The 15,247-nt window shown below is 43.6% G+C and overlaps 2 protein-coding genes across 4 annotated transcripts in view; both read right to left on the minus strand.

The window, feature by feature from the left end:
• Positions 1-15,247, minus strand: part of RASSF8 (Ras association domain family member 8) — an 82,116-nt gene that overhangs the window by 14,643 nt on the left and 52,226 nt on the right. The gene's annotated exons all lie outside the window — the stretch shown is intronic.
• Positions 7,159-7,718, minus strand: LOC113438855 (histone H2A, sperm-like). The gene has a single exon (XM_026704473.2). The coding sequence runs from the start codon at positions 7,709-7,711 to the stop codon at positions 7,265-7,267; it is 447 nt and encodes a 148-aa protein (XP_026560258.1). The 5' UTR covers positions 7,712-7,718; the 3' UTR covers positions 7,159-7,264.

Raw genomic sequence — 15,247 nt, forward strand, 5'->3', positions numbered from 1 at the left:
TATCGGCAGTCTTCGGTGTACGACTACAATGGAGCCCGACATTTCTGCTGCTAAGTGAAACACTGACTAAGCAAGGTTCTGCCTTACTTTACGGCCTTTCTTGTCACCATTGTTAAGCGAATCCCTCAGGGTATTAAAGTTAGTGACTGTTCTGACCCAAACCTTGTTCCAAGGAAACAAACACAAAATGGAGGTAACAGCAAAACCTTTTAATAATTTTTTACGAATTCTGTTCCTTCCCAGTTAAAAGGCTGTTTCAAACTAATTGTCTTTAATAAGAACGAGCCTTGCCAAGGTGGTGCAAGGCTGCCAAGAATACTAGGTAAAGTTACTAAGAAATATTTCAAACCCAAAGAGTCTCCAAACACAAACTAAGAGAATCCGAATGTCCACAAGGCTTGAGTGCAAAAATTTTGTTGCTTCCTGCATAGAACTCCAGTTTCTCAGCTGTCTTTTATCCCTTAAGGGAGGGGCCATCACCTTGCAGCCTTACTCCTGAGTCGCCCGTGCTGCTGCAGCTGCTCTTTCCTTCGAGCAGCCCTGTGTGCACATACACTGGCTCCTCAGGGGCCTCTTAATCACTGCTGAGAGCCTCCACAATTCCCAACGGCAGCAATCTACTCCCTGATGGTCCTGGCCCCATCCCTGTATCTCACACAGGCCCCTCATCTGAGTCCTCGCTCTCCAAAGCCTCAGCCATCTGCACCTGCTGCCAGCAAACCATAACAGCAAAACGATTGTTAAGTGAGCCCGGCTTCCCTTGTCAGAATGTCGCCAAAGGGGAATCACATGACCCCGGGATGCTGCAACCATCATATATACAAGTCAGTTGCCAAGTGCCTGGATTTTGATCACCTGACCATTAGGATGCTGCAAAGGTCCTAAGTGTGAAAAATGTTCATTTTTTTCAGGGATGTTGTAACTTTGAACGATCACTAAATGAACTGCTGTAAGTCAAGGACTATCTGCATGTTAAAAAGACCATACATTCCACCAAAGCACACTGGGTTCATTATCAACAACATTATTATTATCACCATCTTCACCACCACCATGCATTATTATTTTTATTATTATTATTATTAATATATTAATATATTATTATTATTATTATTATTATTATTATTATTATTATTATTATTATTATTATTATTATTTGCGGTGGCCTAGAGGGGGAGCACTCGCCTCACAATCAGGAGGCTTTGAGCTCGAGCCTAGGCAGAGACAGATATTTCTCTCTCAGGACACGATGAGAATTTATCTGCTGAAAAAAACCGTCCGCATTGGTGACAGGAAGGGCATCTGGCCAGGATAACACTTAGCTCCATTCAGTTACCCAGAATCCACCCCGCAAGGGATTATGGGGGGAGGAGGAGGAGGAGGAGGAGGAAGAAGAAGAAGAAGAAGAAGAGGAAGAAGAAGAATTGCTTGAGCTTCATTCCTATTACCTAAACCCCAGAAACAAAACATGGCTTTAAAAGAATGGGTTGTAACATGTTCCTCATTAAAAGCAATCCTTCCTGTAGTTTTAACTTCAATTTTCAGCCAACAATTGTTATTACAAAGAAAAGTACTAGAAATTTAGTTTCCTGGCCTATGATTTTATTATTGCGGCGGAACTTATTAATAGAACCATCATAAGCGCTTGGATAAACCTTTAACTATAGCATAGATATGGAGAAGCAGCCATACGGCCTTTCTAAGTCTTGATGTAACTTATTAGCAACCTATTTAGAAAAGCGAAGTCTTGATGGAACATATTAGCAACGTACAGGTGATCTTCGACTTACAACCACAATGGAACCCAAAATGTTTGCTGCAAAACAAGACAGTTGTTAAGTGAATTTTGTCCCGTTTTACGATGTATCACAGCCCAATCCAGTGTGGTTTCCACCATCTACTGACCACCTTAGACTCTTTGGTTAAATCTAAAATGGCCTCTTTGGGTGCCACCCACAAACTACTTTTTTAGAAGTCTGTAGAGATTCTCAGTTCTCCAGGTCAGGGTTGTCCCCAAGGTGCTTTTTTTTCAGAAGGCAACTGGATTTCTGGTTTTTTCTTTTGAAGACGTTTCGCTTCTCATCCAAGAAGCTTCTTCAGCTCTGAGCGGATGGCGGGGAACAGAAGGATTGATATTTCTTGCAGACAGCTGGTCATTTGCATCCTTTTAGAGAGACTTGAGGCCACTTGGAAGTTTATTTGTGACTGGATGGTGGGGAATGGAAGGATTTATACTCCTTGCAAACAGCTGGTCATTTGCATCCTTTTAGATGGTCATTGAGGCCACTTGGAGGGTTTATCTGTGCCCTCAGTGTTACCTGAGTGGTGCAAATGGTTCCTGTAGTCTGCAATCCCTTTGGAAAGTCCAGTTGCCTCCTGAAAAAGGACCACCAGGACTTGGAGGACAGAGAATCTCTACAGACTTTTAGCTATACAATTTGGGATGAACACTCTTCGGATGGTGTAGGAGTAGGAACGGATTTCCAGTATTGCAGACTATAGGAACCAGATAAACAGATAAACCCTCAAGTAACTTCAACGGCTCCCTAAAATGGATGCAAATGACCAGCTGCCTGCAAGGAGTATAAATCCTTCCTTTCCCCACCATTCAGTCAGAGCTGAAGAAGCTTCTTGGATGAGAAGCGAAACATTTTCAAAAGGAAAAAACAACAACAAGTAAATCCAGTTGCCTCCAGAAAAAAACGCACCCGATTTGGGATACTTTTCTTAGAAATACATTTTAGCGACAGGAATTCAATTTCTGGATGGCAGTGAGTCATTCCCTAACAAGTGTCTGTCTGTGCATGTCATAGGATGACGCTCGATTTAAAAGATAATTGAAGTCGGACAATGCGCTGACTCTGTGAGATGTTTCTGCTGGTGATGAAAATGGCATCTTTTCATCCGGTTTGAAATACTCTCTACTATTCCTTTCGCAAAGGGAAAGTTTTGCACGAAAAGTATTGTTTATATATGTGTTCCTGCTTTAGTGGCCAATTTTGCTTCTGAGTGAGCAGATAAATACGTGCATTTCTATTACCACCACGATTTTTTAGTGAATCACTGCATGTGTCAAGTTAGTGACACGGTTGCTAAGCGAATCTGGCTTCCCCATTGCTCATCAGAAGGTCGTAAAAGGGAATCACATGACCCAGGGTCACACCCTGAATGTCCGAGTCTGAGAAGAAGGGAGATGAACAGCTGACGGGGAGCAGGAGTGTGGCTCCATTGGCTGTGGAGGAAACTGGGGAAGGGCAAAGTCCAACTGGGCAGAGCAGGGGAGAGGTAGAACAAGGGAGAGGGAGTTCAGAGGAAGATCCAGGCCCACCCCCTCTTCATTATAGGGCACGCAGGGAGGAACGGAGAAGGGAGCAACGTGGGTTGCGTGGCTTACGGGAGTGGAAAGGGCCCTGATTCCCTTCATTAGCCACAGCTGGGAAGAGAGTTTAAAAGAGATGCATGCTGAGTGTGGCAGGTGCTGGGAACAAACATGAGTTTATCTTGTGTTGACTTTGCTTATCTGCGTTCCTGGCTTCTTCCCAACCGTATTGAGTTATTGTCGTGCTTTCAAGTCTGGAATTCCTTCTCCTGCCCAGCCTGACTAATGACCTCATTTTGCCTTGATTGGACTTATAGTTACAGTTTTTGTTGACCGTGTTTTGGACTTGATTCTCTGCAGCCAGAGGCTGTTTTTCTCCAGCCCAGAAGGTAACCAGGACATTGGGGGCAAAGTTGGAGCTAATAGAGGGATTCCTACTGATTACCTGACTGTGATGCCTTTGTGCCACACCTCTTTGGGTCATCACACCCCGGGACACAGCGACCGTCATAAATATGCATCAGTTGCCCAACGTCTGAATTTAGATCATGTGATTGCGGGGATGCCGCAACAGTTGTAAGTGTGAAAAACTTCATGTCCCCTTGTTCAGTGCCATTAGGAAGTTGAACTGTCATTAAACAAACCATTGTAAGTCGAGGACTACCTGTATTAAATAAATACACTTTTAAACTATAGGAAAACAAAGAGTGTTGGTGACACAAAGCAGTTTCAGCACATCTGACCGTTGCCGTATGATTGGAAACTGTTAACCATAGCCCTCCTTCACACGGGCCGCATATTTCTGTGCAAGTTACTGCTTCAAAATTGTATTTTATATTCAGGAACATATAACAGGGTCGCATTATAGGCAGCTACGGCGTCACATCAATCCCCATAAAGTTTTTATTTCTTTTATGCTGAATTGTAGCAGTGAAATGGCAGCTAAATCTCGAGGGTATCAAAGAACAAACCATCCACGTTAAAGTTGTTAAATAAAAGAATATCTTTCCTCAGTGGAAGGAAACAGATGTTTTAACCAGAGGAACACTGTCGTTTCCTTGAATCTCGGTTTTTTCCTTGCACTGTTTGGTCTACATTGTTTCTCTCTTTCTCATTCTCATTCCCTCTCTGTCTCTCTCCCTCTGTCTTTCTTGTCCTCTCATTCTATTTTCTGTCTGACTCATTCTCTCATTCTCTGTCTCTTTCTCATTCTCTTATTCTCTCTCTCTCTCTCTTTCTCGTCCTCTCATTCTCTTTTCTGTCTGACTCATTCTCTCATTCTCTGTCTCTTTCTCATTCTCTTATTCTCTCTCTCTCTCTCTTTCTCGTTCTCTCATTCTCTTTTCTGTTTATCTCATTCTCTCATTCTGTCTCTCTCTCATTCTCTGGCTCTTTCTCATTCTCATTCCCTGTTTCTCTCTATGTGTGTGTCTTTCTCGTTCTCTCATTCTTTCTTTCATTTTCTGTTTCTGTCTGTCTCTAGCTCTCTTTCTCTGTCTCTTTCTCATTCTCTCTCTCTCTCTTTCTGGTTCTCTCATTCTCTTTCTGTCTCTGTGTCCCTCTTTCTCATTTTCTCAGTCTGTTTCTTTCTCTCCATCTCTCTTTCCTCTCTCTTTTCTTCCCCACCAGCATGTGCAAAAAGACTGAGCTTTTCCACCACTTTTACTTATATGGTTAGTCCTTGAGCTGCGTTCATTTAGTGACCATTCAAAGCTACATCAACAGAAAAAGTGACTTATGACCATTTTTCACACTTACGACCCTTACAGCATCTCCATGGTCATGTGATCAAAATTCAGATGCTTGGCAACAGGTTCATGTTTATGATGATCGCAGTGTCCCATGGGCATCATCCAGGGGTGGGATTCTACCGGTTCGGACTGGTTCTATAGAACCGGTTATGATTCAGCACAGTTCAGAGAACTGGCAAACCATTCCCCTGGCTGGCCCCGCCCCTCTCCACCCACCCCTCCCCTCCCCGCCCAGTCAGTCCTTATTGCACATGTCCAACATCGCTGACTGCTTTCTCCCCTGCCCAGTCACTCCTTAAGCTATTTCTCCCCACTTCTGACGATCAGCTGTTCCGATGATCTGCTGTGCCGGGATCCCTCTCACTGTCTTAGTGCTTCACCCAGGAGGCCTCCCTGAGGCCCAGGAGACAAAAAGGGGCATGGTATATGTGTGTGTGTGTGTGTGTGTAGTGTGCGTGTGTGTGCTGTGCCCCCCTCCCACATTCTATTTTTTGCCTTCCTGAGCCCCAGAAAAGCCTTTTGGGAGCAAAAACACCCCCCAGGAGGCTTCCCTGAGGTCCAGGAAGCAAAAAAGGGGGGAGGTTGCTGCAAAAAAGGCCACACCCATCCAGTCACATGGCCACGCCCACCTAGCCACACCCACAGAAGTGGTTGTTACAAAAAATGTGAATCCCACCCCTGGTGTGTGATCCCCTTTTGCGACCTTCTGATGAGCAAAGCCAACGGGGAAAGCCAGATTCATTTAACAACCAGCAGTGATTCGCTTAGCAATGGTGGCCAGAAAGGTCATAAAACGGGGGGAAAATGCTCTCACTTAGCAACAGAAATTTTGGGCTCAGTTGTGCTCTTCCATGTCATTTATTTTTGGATGGATTCAAAAGTTGCACGGGGTTCATTTGCCCTGATATTAACTGTGGCTTTTACCATCAAATGATTTCAAGACAAAGAAGAAAAATTAACAGGACAGGTGGCCCATTTAATTCTATCCCTTCACCCTGCCGCTCTTAGGCTTAAAGTCTTAGCAGCAGCAAGGGTTCAAAGCCTACCAGCTTAATCCAGGATGAACAAGACATGGATGAAGAGTTAAAATAAGGCTGCACCTTTCCAGGACGACTGAAGGAGTATTAAGGGATGTGCTGAATTCTGAAGAGCGATGGCGGTAAAAAATATTCTGAGCATAACTGGATCGAGAATGAAGCTGGCGTACGAAGAGAAAGGATTGAGTTTCTAAATGTCTTGGGAGATACTTAGTCATTCAGGTGATTGGTTGTCCCAAAAGTGCTTTTTCAAATGGCAACTGGACTTTGTCGTTTCCCTGAAGATGTTTCGCTTCTCGTCCAAGAAGATTCTTCAGTTTTAACTTCTAACTCAAAACTCATTGCTAAGGAGCAACTTCGTCTTAAATCTTCTTGGTGCTTACTAGTGCTAGGCACAATTCACCATGGAAGTGGGAAAGAACGACAGATGAAGAAAGGACTTCAGTCATGATTCAACTCCTGAAAAATGGATTTCTGGATCTTTTGGTGTGCTAAGGGCTGGAGAAATCAACCAGTAGTTGGTCCTTCAAACATTGCCATTCTTGGTAGCTCAGGGTTGAACTGAGGGTCCTTGGTGCTCTCTGAGCTTGGTTGTTTTCTTGAAGATGTTTCATGACCCAACTGGGGAACATCATCAGTGCTAGAAGGGAGGGGAATTGCTCTCTATTTTTATAGTCCTACTGCCATCTCACACTGATGATGTTATTGAGAAGACCACCAAGCTCAGAAAGCACCACAGTCCTCCTCCTCCTTCCTAGCAATGATGATGTGACCTAGTTGGGTCATGAAATGTCTATAACAGGGGTCTTCAAACTTGGTAGCTTTAAGACTTTTGGACTTCAACTCCCAGAATTCCTTCTCCAGTCATGTTAACTTGGGAATTCTGGGATTTGAAGTCCACAAGTCTTAAACTTGCCAAGTTTGAAGACCTTTAGCCTACAAGAACAAGCTCAAGAAAGTACCAAGGTCTCCGACCCGAAGTAAAACACATAACAAGGGGCACTTTCTTGGTCCACTCCATCCCAATTCACCCTGTGCATAAAGAAAAGACCTTCACACCACCAGGAGCCCATCTTCAGAGCCGTGTTTATTCCTGCACTCTGTTGAGATATTAAAAAGATTTCACCCCACGTCTGGATAAATGGCACCATCTTTGTTTACGCAACAATGGCGTTTGGAGCTCGTAGGCCCTTGCTGGATTTCTTCCCCTTTCGGGAGGAGGCAACGGGCGCCTTCCTTGGACAGGTCTTCTCCTGAGTCAAGATCCCTCCAAACAGGGCCTGGAGTTCTGAATCTTCTCTGACCGCTTGGTGCAAATGGCCAGGAGCGATTCGACGCCGGCCGGCTTCCATCGCGATGTTGCCGGCGATGTCCACCAGGTCGTAGGTCAGGTACTGAAGCACAGCAGCCATGTAGACGGAAGCTCCCGAGCCAATGCGCTCGGTGTAATCTCCTTTCCGAAGGAATCGGTCGATCCGGCTGACTGGGAATATCAACCCTGCCCGACAAGAACGGGAAGTTTTCGGCTTCCTCCGTCTTCTCCTACAAGACGGCTCTGGTTCAAGACCTTCAAAGCTATCCGTATCACATTGATCGTCAGACATAGTCTACTCCGGCTTGGTACCCCACCTTGGGTCTTCCTGCACTGCCTGGCTTGTGACTGGTTTGGGGTTGTTTTGCTACTCTGTGGCCCTTCTCCAGGTGGTCTCTTTTTTTTTTTTGAGTCTGATTTTACCCTTCTGCCCTCTCGTTCTCCCTTTGATCTTCCAGCCTTTTGATTTTCCTGGCCTTCCAGGTTAAGCTATCATATGGAGGGCTAGCAGGAGGGAGAAGAAAAAAAGTCCACGCATAATTTCCCAGAGCCCTTTTTATGATGTCATTAAGGACCAGCAACATGGATGCTGATAGGCCGGAGTGCAGCAAATAGGATGCCCAGGCCATTGTTACCCAGGCTGAAGACAAAGAGAGAGAGAGAGAGATCCTGGCTTGATGAGATTGGAGTTGAAATCTGATCCTCCCTCTTTGCATCCTTTGCCTCTCCAAGAATTCCCGTTTTTTTCTGAGAAGTTGCAATTGTCAACACCAGTGGAGGTGCAAAAAAAGATTTGGACAGCAAAACACCCAGCAGCCCAAAAAGTCAACGCAATCCTAGGTTGCTTTAGCAGAGGGATAAACTCAAGATTGTGTGAAGTTCTAGCTGTTGTTGTTAGTTGCGAAGTCGTGTCCAACCGTTTGCGACCCCATGGACAACCTTCCTCCAGGCCTTCCTCTACCATCTACTGGAGTCCATTTAAGCTCACACCGACTGCTTCAGGGACTCCATCCAGCCTCCTCCTTCTCTGCCGTCCCCTTTGTCTTCTTTTGCCTTCAATCTTTCCCAGCATTCGGCTCTTCTCCAGGGAGTCCTTCCTTCTCATGAGGTGGCCAAAGTCTTTGAGTTTCCTCTTCAGGATCTGGCCTTCTAAAGAGTAGTTAGGGTTGATCTCCTCTAGGACTGACCGGTTGGATGGCCCTGCAGTCCAAGGGACTCACAGGAATCTTTTCCTCCAGCACCCGAGTTCAAAGGCCTCCATTCTTTGGTGCTCAGCCTTCCTTATGGTCCAACTTTCACAGCCAGACCTTGCAACTGGGAAAACCATAGCCCTGACTCTATGCACTTTGGATGTCTCTGCTTTTTAGTGTGCTGTCTAGATTTGCCATAACTTTCCTCCCCAGGAGCAAGCCTCTTTTAATTCTAGTACAGCTTTATAAAGCCTTTGTAAGACCACACTTGGAATGCTGCATCCAGTTTTGGTCACCACAATATTAAAAAAATATGTTGAGACTCTGGAAAGAGTGCAGAGAAGAGCAACAAAGATTAGAGGACTGGAGGCTCAAACATACGAAGAACAGTTACAGGAATTTGGTACATCTTGTTTAATGAAAAGAAGGACCAGGGGGGACATGATAGCAGTCTTCCAATATTTGAGGGGCTGTCACAAAGAAGAGGAAGTCAAGCTATTTTCTGAAAGCAGGAGAAGAAGCAACAGATGGGAACTGATCAAGGAGAGAAGCAACCTGGAATTAAGGAGACATTTCCTGATAGAACTATTAGCCAGTGGAACAATTTGCCACCATAAGTTGTGTGTGCTCCATCACTGGAGGCTTTTAAGAAGAGATTGGACAATCATTTGACTGAAATGCTATAGGGTTACCTCCTGCCTAAGCAAAGGGTTGGACTAGAAGATCTCAAAGGTCCCTTCCAACTCTGCTATTCTGTAATACTCGCTTCCAAAGTGAGACTCATAACTGTGTGGCTGGAAAGGACTTCAGAGATCTTCTAGTCAACCCTCTGCCCAAAACAGAAATCATATCTTCCTAGCTGGACTTTTTTTTCTTACTAGACTTCTTTCACCGTTGTTAGCATCTTCAGAAATGTAAACCAGCCAAGGAAATGGAAAAAACTACCAATGGAGCATGAAGCTTTTTAGACAACCCAAAATACGTAAATGTTTTGTGGAAGGGTGGAAGTTTCGAAACCAAAGGAAAACACTGAACTACAAATACTCCATCTGCATGCATTAAAGGGAAAAAAAATAACAAAGTTATATTTTGCGAGCCAGGTTTACAAATGAGGGTGGATTGTTAAACATGGTTATTTATCCACAGTGTGTCATAACTCTCATGTATATACATATAAAATGCAAAGAAAAAAAAAGTTTTTAAGATTTTGCAATCAGGAACTGGATGGAAAACATTTGTTCTGCATTTGGGGTGTTTCTCTTTCAAAAACACGAATGAAACATCTGTTTTCCTTGAAAAATAAGTCATTTAAAACTCTTTCTTTCGCTGAAGTCAAACAATTTCTCTGCATCTTCTGCCAAAATGATTCAAATCCAAATGCTGAAAGGAAAAGGTTAGTCTGAAAAAGGGAAAGCAGGCTTCAACACATTGTCTTTCTCTAGATGAAAACAGCTGGGTAATTACTGTTTAAATTTAGGTTTAATACAAATAAGGGCAGCGTTAACAGAGAGCACAATAAATATACACAGGTTTTGGTAGGGGAATGGAAGAAATATGTGATTAATTATGGCCTCTCTTCCTTCTCTGACCTTTTTTTCCAACTGCAACAGCAAAAAAAAAAAAAAATTGCCAGTGGGGTGTTTCCTGATTTGTGCAAGGGGTACATTTTATGTTTTAAAAGGATACATGCAATGTTGCATGCCTCACATTTTTTAAACGTTAGAAGAAGTCGAGGAATTCCATGGATATGTCTGGACTACATATCTCACTATCCTTAGCTGGAGATTATGGGAATGATAGTCCAGGCTCCCTGTATCTAATAGCAATCTTCTATATTAAAACAATTCATGGATTCAATAAAGGAGAAGTCTGCAGCTCAGGGATGAAATGAGGGCTCCTTGGTGTGCTCGGGGGTTTGGTTGTTTTCTTGCAGGCGTTTCATTACCCAACTAGGGAACATCATCAGTTTTTGAAGGGAGTGGAGAAAGGAGGAGGAGAAGTGGGAGGAGGAGGAGGAGGCTGTGGGGTCCTTGGTGCTATCTGAGCTTGGTAGCTTTCTTGCAGATGTATCATGACCCAACTAGGGAACATCATCAGAGCTAGAAAGGAGTGGGGTTTGCTCTGTTTATAGTCTAGTGGCTATTAGAATTCCACTAGAATATGAGCAAATCCCTTCTCCTTGTAGCACTGATGACGTTGCCTAGTTTGGATAATGAAATGTCAGCAAGAAAGCAATCAAGCTCAGTATCAAGGACCCCTCAACCCATGGATTCCATGTTCCTCAGTTCCAGCATTTCAAACCACTCAACACAACTGCTAAATGGTTCAAGCTCACCAGCCAAGATTTAATTGCTTCTGCCTTAAGAAGGTAAAAGTAAAGGTTCCTCCCGCCTATAGGTGCTAGTTGTTCCCAGCTCTAGGGGGCAGTGCTCACCTCTGTTACAAAGCCGAAGAAGAGCCAGCACTGTCCGAAGACGTCTCCGTGGTCATGTGGCCGGCATGACTAAATGCCTTCTAAGGCGCATGGAACACTCTTCTTTTCCCACCTACATCTTTCAGATAACTGGCTGTCCATTCCAGTCTCTTCTTAAAAGCCTCCAATGAAGGGGCACCCACAACTTCCGGTGTCAAGTTGTTCCATGGGTTGATTGTTCTCACTGTCAGAAAGTTTCTCCTTATTTCCAGGTTGAATCTCTCCTTGATCAGTTTCCATCCATTATTCCTTGTCTGGCTTCAGGTTGGAAAATAGCCTGACCCCTTCCTCTCTGTGGCAGTCCCTCAAATATTGGAAGACTGCTATCATGTCTCCCCTGGTCCTTCTCTTCTCTAGACTATCTGTGCCCAGTTGCTGCAACCATTCATTGTATGTTTTATCCTCCAACCATCCCCTAATCATCCTGGTCGCTCTTCTCTGCACTCTTTCAAGAGTCTCAACATCTTTTTTTTATATTGTGGTGACCAAAACTAGATGCAGTATTCCAGGTGCATTCAAATATGGACGTTATACAGAAAGGTAAGCTTCATTAACTGTGGCTTTATTCATCACGCACCTGAAACCCATCGCATGTATCATATTGTGTGCGTGTTGATACTGGCTCGAATGTGAACTGGGAACCTTTTTAGGGAAGAGAGCTAAAATCTTCATCCACAATGAATGTATGGTGCATCTGTCTTTCAAGCTGTCAAGCAAACACCACATTTTTCTCTTCTTGAGATGTGCAAGTATATGTAAAATTCTTCACCCAGTATTTGTTCTAGAGCAAAACTATGCTAGCAACACCGAATCTAACTGCACAACCACCTTCCCAAAGACATTTTTAACACACGAAAGCCAAAAGTCTAACAGAGGTTCGAAACCAACCACAAACTACATTTGGAAATGCGATCATTCCAACTATTTATTAAGTCTGCATTACTATCACTATTAACCTTCTCATCATTCCTATCACCCATCCCCTCCCACTTGTGACTGTATGACTGTAACTTTGTCGCTTATGTCCTTATGATTTCTATTGACTGTTTCCTAGTATGATTTGATTGCTTATTTGTACCCTATGACTATCATTAAGTGTTGGATCTTATGATTCTGGACGAATGTATCTTTTCTTTTTAGGTACTGTGATGACCCAGGGTGGGACACAAAATAAACACAGTCACAAAAAAACAAGTGAAGCCCCTTTTATTCCTTCACTTTGCTTCCAAGCTCCAAATATCCTTGACTGAAGATAAAAAAACTCCCACACAAGCAGTTACAAGAAGGAGGGAATGCCATTTAAATTATAAAGAGCAAGAAAAACAACACAAACCAGGCAAGATAAGGGCTGGTGGATGTCCGCAGATAACACACACTGGGAAGGACTCCAAACTCACAGAGGAACAACAGACTAGAGATATTTCCACGCTTTGTTTTCGGCACTGGCCTGTACGCCAGTCCGTCCTCTTATTCAGTTGTCACAGCTGCAGCACATGAAGAGGATCAAGGTCCTCTCCTCCTGAGTAGACCACATCTCTCCCTTATCCTCTCCTCCCTGGGTGCCCTAGGATGGAGAGGGGATGGGCCCGGGTCCTCCTCTGACTGCCCAACAGGCCTCTGCCCTTCCCCAGCCTCCTCCATAACCTCCGGAGCCACAGTTCCTGTCGGCTGTTCCTCCTCTCCCTTAGAGTCAATCTCCACCAGGGGCATGACAGGTACACTGACAGCATCTGCACCAAAGACAAATCCCTTGTGTGTCTAATCACACTTGGCCAATAAAGAATTCATTCATTCATTCATTCATTCATTCATTCATTCATTCATTCATTCATTCATTCATTCACCCACTCATTCATTCATTCATTGGCTAAACGGCCAAAGCAGAGAAGAAACTTCTAAAAGAAAATGAAAATCCAGCTAGGGATGCCTCCTTAAGAAAGCTGGGAAAGGGTGAATTTCTAACACGGGCAGCATTCAACCACAACGGAGCCCAAAATTTCAACACGTTTGAGTCTACCAAAGAGCACAAAAAGCAAGCTAGGAGTTTCTAAAGTCAACCAGAGATCGATCTCTCTCTATATATATTTGGTCTTGTTTCACAGGAATTGGGGAGTTTGGAACAACACACAGGGAGTTTTATGACAACCAAACCCCAAATTTCGACTGTTAAGCGAGACATTCGTGAAGTGAATTTTGCTCCATTTTACGACCTTATGCGCCATGTTTGTTAAGCAAATCAACACCGTTGGGAAGTTGGTAACGTGCATGTTTAGCAAATCTGGCTTCCTCGTTGATTTCGCTCATCAGAGCGTCTGAATTTGGATCCCGTGATTGTGGGGAAGCTGCTGCAAAAGTCGTAAGAGCAAAAAATGGTCATTAAGTCACTTTTCTCAGTACCGTTGCAACTTTGAACTAGTCGCTAAATGAAGTTGGAAGTCGAGGACTAGTCATGTTACTTAGTTTAGAGCATTCGGCCCACTTTTGATGTGTACCCGGAAAGACTTTGCAATCTCGGTTACCCGTAAATCAAGATAGAATTTGAGTGAGCCTATTTTGGCCTGCCAGCAAGTCCGTAAATTATTCCATCTAGCTTGGATAGGAAAAAATATGAGGCTCTGAGGATTCCAACCAGGCAGGTATCACACAGAGTCTCCTTAGCAAGATTTATTGAGCTGAAAGTGATACAGAGATGCGAGGATGTCGAGAGCTGAGCTGTTTCCACCACAGTAGATTTATCTCCTCGGATGTGAAGGGGGAGATCTTTAAATAAGATTTCTTTTTTCCCCAGGAAGACTCAAAAAAAGTGTATGCCTTTATAAATAATGGATGAACCCATAGATGCCCATTTACATAAATACATTGTCATTTTAATGACCCCATAATCCCTTGCGGGGTGGAATCTGGGCAACTGAATGGAGCTAGAGAGTGTATTACTGGCCGGGTGTGAAATATCAGCCCCTAACTAGGATCAAACTCACAGCCTCCTGATTGTGAGGGGAGAGCTCCACCTTTAGGCCACCGCACCACATTTACATAAATATCTCCTGATTATTTTTTAACAAATCGAGAACCAATCTTGACATCAAGCATGCTTTAGAGTAAAAGGAAGTCCTGATCGTGTTGGCATAAAGTTTGAGAAAACTTTGCCCCTTCTGATCTTGGTACAGAAAGCTTTGAAAAAAAGCTACAGATTCTCTAAGAACGGCAGTGCAAGATGTCCTTGTCTTACAACATTTTGCTTAGTGTCCATTTGAAGTTACAGTGAGTTATCACTGTTTTTCAAACTTATGACCTTTATAGCATCCCCATAGTCATTATAATGGTCATGGAGGGAGGGAAGGAAGGAAGGAGAGGGGCAGGAAAGGAAGGAAAGGAAGGTGGGAGAAAGGAGAAAGGGAGGGAAGAAGAAAGACAAGAAAGAGAAAAATATAGAGAAGGAAGGAAGGAGGGAGGAAGGAAGGCTAATGAGAAAGGGAAAAAGAGGAGGGAAGAAGGGAAGGAGGAAAAAGAGAAAAGAAGGATGGGAGGGAGAGAAGAAAAAGAAAAAAAGGAGAAAGGGAGGAAAGAAGAAAGGGAGGAAAGAAGAAAGGAAAGAAAGAAGGAAAGAAAGAAGGAAAGGGTTTTACATGCTCTGCGTCAGAGAGAAAAGACAACTATCACATGGTATGCTGTAAAATCAATTAGTAAAGAGACTGGAAAGAACCGAATCTGGCTTTCGAGAACACAGAGCAAAATCTAAGTATCGTTAAGTTCTCCAGGTACTTCACATTTCATTTGTTCGTTTTATTGTGAACTTCAACAGAAACAGGTGAAGTGGTCTTAGGAGATGCTGAATGAGGGCCCTGGAAAACAGAAATCTCAGAGACGGAGCCAAAAAGAGACTCCCTCCTGGGCAATGTTCTTTTAGAGAAAGAAAAGTCAACCGAAAAGCCCAAGCAAGTCATTCTTGATTATATTTTATATTTTATTACAGACATAACAGCCTTCCCTGACAGAACAAAAGGCCCCAAATTCAGAGGGAAAAAATAGACTGAAAAACACTTTCCCCAACATTTGAACAGGCAGGTTTGTTGTATAAGCTCTTCCCTAATCAATTACCTGCACCCCCCAAAAAAACACCTTTTGAAAGAAAAGAAGACAACGTTGATCATAAAAATTCTGGTAG

Source organism: Pseudonaja textilis, chromosome 5 (assembly GCF_049901715.1).
Source record: "Pseudonaja textilis isolate UNSWEBS1 chromosome 5, rPseTex1.2, whole genome shotgun sequence".
Taxonomy (NCBI): domain Eukaryota; kingdom Metazoa; phylum Chordata; class Lepidosauria; order Squamata; family Elapidae; genus Pseudonaja; species Pseudonaja textilis.